Source organism: Miscanthus floridulus, chromosome 15 (genome assembly GCF_019320115.1).
Source record: "Miscanthus floridulus cultivar M001 chromosome 15, ASM1932011v1, whole genome shotgun sequence".
Taxonomy (NCBI): Eukaryota; Viridiplantae; Streptophyta; class Magnoliopsida; order Poales; family Poaceae; genus Miscanthus; species Miscanthus floridulus.
In genome coordinates, this window is record NC_089594.1 from 16,480,537 (window position 1) to 16,489,710 (window position 9,174).

Sequence of the window (9,174 nt, forward strand, 5' to 3'; positions counted from 1 at the left end):
GTCTCTGTCATCTCTCAGCCTGTTCGCTTCCTCGTAAACGATCATAAATTTCTAGTCAAGAACAAAATCAACAGTAAATAATCCACGATCGTTTACGGTCTTCCGAAAAGGCTGTCTGTCAGCCTGGAACACGCGCGGACTATTTAACTCCCGGATCTGGGGGCGTAGCTATCAGCCTGTCAGTCGTCTCTGTCATCTCTGTAAGCCTGGAACACGCGCGGACTAGTCTGTGTTTAAGTTCCCAAAAATTCTACGGTAGCCATATCAAATCTTAGATAGGTACATGAAACATTAAATATAGACGAAAAAAAATAATTACACAGTTTTGTTGAAAATCACGAGACGAACGTTTTGAGCCTAATTAGTCAATGATTAAACACTAATTGCTAAATAAAAACGAAAGTGCTACCGTAGTCAAATTTCTAAATTTCACGAACTAAACACAGCCTTTTAACTTCCGAACCTGGGGGCAGCGCAGGTCTCTGGCGGCGTAGGGCTGGGGCGACGAGATGCGAATCACCTGGGTGCGGCGCAGGCCTCCGACGGTGAATTTGCACAGGAGGGGGCAGGGGATTTTTTTTTGAAAAAAAAGCCGGCAGGTGGGGAGCTTAAGCGCAAAATCGTGCCGCCTCTCACCCCATCCATTGAATTGACATCCTGTGTCCCTAATCGGTAGTTTCTAAGTTTTCACAAGTTGCTTGGTTTGCACCTGATATGTTGCCTTGAAGAAATGAAAAATCATGACTTCTTTCTTATTCTTACTTGTGTTCTTGGATTAGCCTTTGTATCGCGGTTAATCGAGCAGCCGCACTGTTGGTAACTATAAAAGATGCAGTGTTGAGATTATAAGGTTCATGTATTTGTGATCAGAAGTTGGATTGTGTGTTAAGTGTCCACCAAAACGAGAGTTACTACAATGAGGTCCCGTTTGACATAGCTCCACCATTAGCTCATAGAACTGTTTGGAGCTAGTTTGTGTCAAATAGGGTAAAACAAAACAGTTCCACCTAAGGAGCTTTTTAAAATTTGCTCTCACAAAGGATTGGTATAAGGTGGGAGCTAAAAATGGTAGATTTACCCCGCTCCACCTTGCTCTGGTGGATCCGGTGTGGGATTCTGTGTGAGCATATTTTAATGAGTTTCATATGTTGAGCTGTTTTGTCAACAATATTATCAAAACAACTCTACCTGGTAAAGCTGCTCGTAGAGCTGAAGCAAAAAAAGAAAGAAGAAGAAGAATAGCTTCACTGATAAAGTGGAATCGTGCCAAGACGACTTAAACCAGCACGAGTTTATATATGTGAGTGAAACTTATATAATGCGAACCTCTCTTTGAAACTATATATTGCGAACCTCCCCAGACAAAACTTGTGGTTTATATATGTGCACGTATTGTTCGAATAAAGAATATATATGTGTGTGCACGTGCTCGAATTGGACAAACAGAAACAACCGACAGTTCTCCAAGTCTCCACTGGGCACTGGCAGCACTAGTTATTCGATTAGCACCCCATCCCTTGTGAAATTTGTGTCACAGTAGGTAGTACTACGCCACCTCTTGAGAAAAAGTTTGCTCTGAGGAAAAAGAAAATGTATGATACTTGAGGTACTAGCCTGCAAAGCTCCTCCCCATCAAGAATAAAGCCATGAAACGTACGCTGCAGCTCATAATCCAGACACGAGTGAAGTGACAAGTGAGTGGCCGACGGCTCCTCCCTGCTGTTGCTCCATCCACTGGCCATTGCAGTGGCAGTGGCAATGGTTCGCCTCGCCGGCAGCGTTGCTGCCTTTCTTCTCGTCTTCCACCTCGTCGTCTCCGCTGCCTCTGGAAGCAGCAGCGTCGTTCTTGGGCGAAAGGGCAGCATCGCCGCCGCCGAGCAGTCGCCGGCGGTGGAGGAGGCGGTCTCGAGGGGACAGCCAGCGGGGAGGTACGCCGTCATCTTCGACGCCGGGAGCACGGGCAGCCGTGTTCACGTCTTCAAGTTCGACAAGGAGCTCGACCTCGTCCCCATCGGCGACGACATCGAGTTCTTCTTCAAGGTATGTAGGTGCTCAGTTGTAGTTACCACTTCACTTCAGCTTCAGAAAGGAAATATAGACTCAACAAGAGCGAACAATATTTGACTTTAAAAAAACAAGTGACAATATGCAACGGAAGAACACGAACAGTGCATGATGACCGTATGTGGCATTCCGAAAACGAGCCAACACCCCAGTAAAAGCTTGTAACCGGTTGGTGGTGGACCTTATCCTTATTATGCTGAACGCCGATATACAAGGGGCTCACACAGCATGTGACCTGTTGGGGTCCTCACATGGTCCTCAAATTTGGATGCTAGTGTACACTTTAGCAATAACAGTTAAGAATAAGAAAGACGGAAAATAAATTTGAAACAACATTTCTTTCATTTGCCCTCTTTATATGCAAAGCAAAGTTACTGAGTGGATTATTGATGAATTACTACGTGTCCATGTTTGTGACTTGTTGATGATGCAGATAAAGCCCGGGCTGAGCTCATTTGCGGGGAAACCTCAAGAGGCTGCAAACTCTATACTCCCCCTTCTTGAGCAGGCTAAGGAGATTGTCCCTCCCAGGCTTCAGAAAAATACTCCACTCAAACTTGGGGTAATAAATTGTTTTCTTCATCTAAGTTCATCATCTAGTGAAAAGAAAATCTCAGGACCTCCTCCATATACATTTGTAGCTGTCCATGTTTCAATAGACCTGTCACTCTATTGAAAGTCCTGTTCGGTCTCGAACTGAAGTGTTTCCATAAAAATTGCAGGCAACAGCTGGTCTAAGACTAATTGGAGACGAGAAGGCAGAGGAGATTCTTGAAGCGGTAGCTTACCATCTTACTAACCAAATTATGCCTTGTGTGTATTCTAGATATATACAAAGTTTTCTTTTTTCTTAATTTTTTTCTAAATGCAGGTCCGAGATCTTGTCCACACCAAGAGCAAATTCCAGTACAATCCCAAATGGATCACTGTTCTCGAGGGAACTCAAGAAGGATCTTACCTATGGGTATGTACATTATTCCTAACTTCTGTGTTATCTACTAATTTCCTTGTTTTTTTTGTCAGAAAAAAATGTGTAATATATCTCGTGTACTCAGCTTGTAAAGTATGATGCATGTGGCACATGTATGTGTTGTAGGTTGCTCTGAATTATCTGCTAGGTAAATTGGGAGGGGACTACTCGAAGACGGTTGGTGTGATCGATTTGGGAGGTGGATCAGTGCAAATGGCATATGCCATTTCCACGAGTGCTGCTGCAAATGCTCCAGCTGTGCCTGATGGGAAGGATCCATATATTACAAAGGAGTACCTCAAGGGAAAAGATTATAACCTCTATGTTCACAGGTTTAGCAAACATTATGTTCAAACTTTAACTTACCTAGCCTTTCAATAACTTTTACATTTTGTTGGAAAGAGTAAACTATGATGGCACTTACTACATCGTTTAGTGTTTGCAGTTTTTTACATTACAGTAATAATCGTCAAACCATGACGATTCAGTAAAAGAATTATTAAACCATGATGAAGGTTTTCTGTATCAAATCATGAACTAATCATGTATGCTCTGGTTTGTGACCAATGCAAGTAATCTTCCTTGTTTACCTCTGCAGTTACTTGTACTACGGCATGTCTGCTGTTCGAGTAGAGATCCTGAAGGCAAAGAATGGGCCATTTAGCCAATGCGTATTGCGTGGGTTCAGTGGTATGCTGGCATACATGCATAATCAGCCTCCTTCTTGTTTATCAATTCATCGTTTTTCCAGTAACTAGCAGACTTTGCTATCATATCATTCATTAAGGTACATACAGCTACAATGGGAAGGACTATGACGCAACGGCGTCACCTGAAGGCGCAGTGTATGATAAGTGCAGAGAAGAGATAGTAAAGGCACTAAACCTGAGTGCACCATGTAAAGCAAAGAACTGCACCTTTAACGGCGTCTGGAACGGAGGCGGTGGAGCTGGCCAGGACGATCTCTACGTTGCATCTTTCTTCTTTGACAAGGCTTCACAGGTATATATAATATAAGTTAGCAACTCCTGATCATGTATATATAAACCTTCACAACTACCAGAGATGTTGAAAATGGAGTTTGAGCATCATCCAATGATTCACATGACTCACTTTGCAGGTTGGCTTCATTGACAGTGAGGCACCCAGCGTGAAGTCCACCCCATCGGCATTCAAAGCTGCTGCAGAGAAAGTTTGTTTGCTGAGCGCCGATGAAGCCAAAGCAGGGTACCCTGATCTCTATGATGTGCCATACATATGCATGGATCTCATCTACCAGTACACATTGCTTGTAGATGGCTTTGGTAAGTGCAGATAAAATGCATGTTTAGATATCAGGAAAATCTCCATGTCGGATGGTCGATATTCGCTCAACAATTGACACTCAGGTGTTTGGAACAAACCAATTAATTAAATGTGGTTTACACAGGTTTGGCTCCAACGAGGGAGATTACTTTGGTGTCTAGAGTGAAGTATGGGGAGTTCTACGTTGAGGCAGCATGGCCTCTAGGCACTGCCATTGAAGCTGTTGCACCCAAGAAGATGAACCAGGATGCATAAGCTAGTCTTTTGTAATAATCTCTGATGTGAAATCACTCTGTCGTGCCGATGTTCTGAAATAATTTCAGTCTAGTTCATGAGGATAAACTTTATAGGAGCTAAGACTGATGACGAGAAGCTCTTCTAAGAGAGAATAATAATGCAGATCATTTTGGTGCCCATTCATCTTGAGTTTCATGATTCAGTTTTTACATGGATTTGACATTGGCTGAACAATTCGTTTCAAAGAAGACACTTGTGCAGTGCGAGAGAGAGTCTGCTCGCCCCCGCTCCACCGCCGGTGGCCACTCCGGCCCCGGCGTCCACCAAGCACATCGCCGACTCCGGCGCGCCTCCTTCGTCGGGTCATGGCAAGGCGGTGCATCGGCGCCGTTGCCGCCTACCGTGTCATGGGGGCTTCATGGCCGACGTGCGGAGGGATGCTGGGTCTTAGGCACCTCAGCCCCCTCGGCTCGCGCCCATCGTCGTGCACCCTCCGCGTATGTCCGTAGCGCCGGACGCCGAGGGCTTCCGGCAAGTTCAGAGCAGGAGGCGTTGGCGTCGCGCCCCGTCACCACATCCACTACCAGATTCAGCTTCTTTGCCGAGTACCTCAGGCACTCGGCAAAGGCCGATATGCACTCGGCAAAGCCTTTGCCGAGTGTTACACTCGGCAAAGGGCGCTCGGTAAATAATTTATCGGCAAAGACCTCTTTGCCGAGTGCTAATCTAACACTCGGCAAAAAAAAGTCGCCGTGACGGCGAGCGCCACCGTGACGGCGGCTTTGCCGAGTGTCAAGGTCAAGCACTCGGCAAAGGTCGCCGCTTTGCCGAGCGCCGTTGGCTTAGACACTCGGCAAAGGTGGCCACTGTGCCGAGTGCCACTGACAAGACACTTGGTAAAGGTAGCCTATTTGCCGAGTGCCTGGCCCGTGGCACTCGACAAATCTGTGATGTTTGCTAAGTGCAATGGCCTTTGCACTCGACAAAGCATGTTCCCAGGTAGTCACTTTGCCGAGTGTCATGGCTATTGCACTCGGCAAAGTGAAAATAGCCTTTTTTATTTGTTTTTTACATCCCATCCAAACAAACAGAAGATATATATAACAAACATCACCAACATCACATATATATCATCAACATCACATATATATCACCAACACCACATATATATCACAAACGTCACATATATATATCACAAAATTTGTTATTTGTGCCATTCGGGATAAAGATTACAAAAGAGTTACATGATGAGCAACTCCACACCTCAATTCCTGGATGGTCAGAAGCAACCAGTGTAACAAAACCTCTATCAACTTCAGCCATTGATGACCTGAGGCCCACCATAGGTGCCTGGCTGGCTGCTTTGGGGGTGTCCATGAGAAAATGACACCATCAATACTGAAGCTGAAACCTCATCAAGAGGCAATGGGTTGTCATCAAGCAAATGGCTGAAAGCACTGGAAATCAAAGAAGAACGATTAGCTGGTAGAAAAAAAAAAGAAATGTGAACAAGAAGGCATTACAGAAACAAAATAAACTAAAAAGAAAGGGCAAGTGCATTACTCTGAACGTAAGCGAAGGTTCCGTGCTATTGCACAGAGAGCAGCACGGGCTGCCTTACCCAAACATCTGAAAGCATCAGACATGCAAGCAGGTGACAACTCTCCATCATCCAGAGCCCTGTTATACAGTAGATTAACGCAAAGGTATTGCAGACAGGATAAATGCAAACCAAAAAATGATGAAGATGGCATTGATAAGGGCATATGGTGAATCAATAAGTGAACATATTTTGTTTGGAAAGCAAAAAACTATGTTACACATAAAACTGAGATTTTGTTGAGAGAGATAGCTATCCCATAACAAGTGCACATAAGGTACTATGCAGTAACCACTAGTTGGGTACAACTGGGATGCCTTGTGTAATTATATACAGGAAGCTGGTTGGATATGAAGCACACACAACAACATGTGAACACATTTCAGATAGTGACATTGCCGAAATTCTTTACGGATGATTCACAAGCATGATGCTTCTAGCAGTAATATATAGGGTACAGCACACAGTTCCAACAGACATCTCACATCTCAGTGTGCTATCAGCATACTAACTCCATTCAAGTTAAAGGCACCGGAGCATTCCCACATTGCGCAGTGTGATACTACTTATTACAGCATCTAGAAGTCCTGCTGCTGCTACTACTAGAATTTTATAGTAAAATCGCAAAGTAATAGGTGCAACGGGAAAGCAGCTGCTGCAGCAGCTCTCCATCCAGTGAAGTGAGGTGACAGAACAGAAGGAGCAGAATCGTATTGAGATTGGCTGCGCGTACCTCCCGGCGCGGTAGACATAGAGGCCGGGGCGGGACCGGAAGAAGCCACGGGCGGACTCGAGGGCGCAGCGGACGACAGCGGCGTCCGCTGCAGGGAGCTCGACGGCGGCGGCGCCGTGGCGCGTGAGGGAAGCGGCGACGGCGTCGACTGCGCGCGCGTAGGCCGGAGTGGAGGCGCCGTCGAACGAGGCCAGGTCGTCGAGGTTAAATCTCCACTTCGTCGAGTGTGCCGGTGTAGCACTATTTTTTAAATTTTTTTAATTCTCTGTCGATTGTCACCTGACCTGCCACTCGACAAAGAGTTTTTGTTTTAAAAAATATTTATCGAGTGTCCCCGATCTGACACTCGGCAAAGTATTTTTTTAATTTTTTAAAATTCTTTGTCGAGTGTCACCCGACCTGGCACTCGGCAAAGATGTTTTTTTTTAAAAAAATTTAAAATTATTTGCCGAGTGCCAGGACAGCTGCCACTCGGCAAAGCGACTCCTTTGCCGAGCGCCAAACGCACACTCGGCAAACCGTTTTTATTTTTTTTCTTTCTGCCCTCAAATTTTTTTTTCTGTAGTCTTCGTACAATACCAGGTACTGCATGTTCCAATGTGGCATATTTCTCAGACTTTTTCTATATTTCTTTAATTTATTTTATTTAATTGAATTTTCTTGGATAATTTAAATTATAACTGCTAGTCATTCGAATAATGAAAAAAATGAATAGGAAAATAATATTCATGTTATTTAGTATAATGTGAGGCCGTATACAGGAACATACCATCAATTTCGAGCATCTTGTTCACGAAACATGACCATGAACTTGCGATCGAGTTGTTTTTAAATTCTATAAAAAACAAACGAAGACCGAAAATCTTGAAACTTGTCGAGATGTCATGATATCATATGTGAAGGCTGTGATAAAAAATTGAGGAGGTTTCGCGCAAGTTTATCACGTACGATGCTTACCACCTCGTCGGCCTCTTCACGAAATCATGAAACTTCTTCGAAGATTCTTCGGTTTGCAAGCATCGTACGTGACAACTTGCGCGAAATCTTCTCAAATTTTTATTACAGCCTCCACATATGATATCATGACATCTTGACAAGTTTCATGATTTTCGAACTTCGTTTGTTTTTTATATAATTTAATAACAACTCGACCGCAAGTTCGTGGTCATGTTTCGTGAACAAGATGTTCGAAATTGGTGGTTTGTTCCTGGATATGGCCTCACATTATACTAAATAACATGAATATCATTTTTCCATTCATTTTTTCATTATTTGAATGACTAGTAGTTATAATTTGAATTATCCAAGAAAATTCAATTAAATGAAATAAATTAAAGAAATATAGAAAAAGTTCAAGAAATGTGCCACATTGGAACATGGAGTACCATGTATTGTATGAGGACTGCAGAAAAAATTTAGAGGTCAAAAGTGAAAAAAATATGGTTTGCCGAGTGTCAAAAAAATGACACTCGGCAAATCACCGCTTTACCGAGTGTTAGGAGAAGACACTCGGCAAAGGGTTAACAGCGGCTGCCGGCCATTAACGGCGACGGTCCTTTGCCGAGTGTTCTGGTTTACCGAGTGCCTGACACTCGGCAAACCTGGTCTTTGCCGAGTGCTAGTTGTTTGCCGAGTGCTTTCTCTCTGGCACTCGGTAAATAGCCTCTTTGCCGAGCGCCCGATAAAAAGCACTCGACAAAGTCTGGGACACTCGGCAAAGAAACCGTCTCCGATAGTGATCGGCCGGTCCCATCGAACCTCGTCGGGAAGTGCTTCAACTGCCTTGCCGGTGATCACGTGCATGCCGATTGCACTTTTTCGGCGAAGTACTACAACTGTAGGGATGCCGGGCACCAAGCGAGGGACTACCCTCGCCCTCCCGCCCCTAGTCACCGGGGGTGGCAAGCGCGGACGCTCTCCGCCACGTACATTCGGTACTCGCGGGGGTGCTCGACGTCGTCGGTCCTCTCATAGTCGCCATGCATCGCCAATGGATACAGCTTCGGCGCGTTCGACATCGAGTGGGAGGGAGCCTTCGGTTCCTCCTGTGTGCCAGCCCTCCACACCTAAACCCCAGACGGCAGAGCCAGAGGTCATTGAGCCGGTGGGTGGACCTCGTGGTGCGTAGGACTAGGGGGCACCAGTCATGGACAATATCGGCAGCCACGACACTGCTGCAGGTGGTGCTCCGGATCACCCAGACTCCCTCGAGTTGGACTGGCCCCATCAAGCGCCGCGCTCCTCGGTGCGGCGAGGCCAGTCACT

General features: G+C 45.2%; 1 protein-coding gene and 1 pseudogene across 1 annotated transcript; one reads left to right on the forward strand and one right to left on the reverse strand.

Annotated features, from left to right (window-relative positions):
- Window positions 1-1,687: 1,687 nt before the first annotated feature.
- Window positions 1,688-4,749, forward strand: LOC136508229 (probable apyrase 3). The gene is made up of 9 exons (XM_066502873.1): window positions 1,688-2,040; window positions 2,498-2,626; window positions 2,787-2,843; window positions 2,936-3,028; window positions 3,161-3,366; window positions 3,633-3,724; window positions 3,822-4,036; window positions 4,155-4,338; window positions 4,464-4,749. Exons 1-9 carry the CDS (start codon window positions 1,759-1,761, stop codon window positions 4,592-4,594), a joined length of 1,389 nt encoding a protein of 462 aa, XP_066358970.1. The 5' UTR covers window positions 1,688-1,758; the 3' UTR covers window positions 4,595-4,749.
- Window positions 4,627-8,927, reverse strand: LOC136507090 (uncharacterized; annotated as a pseudogene).
- Window positions 8,928-9,174: the final 247 nt, after the last annotated feature.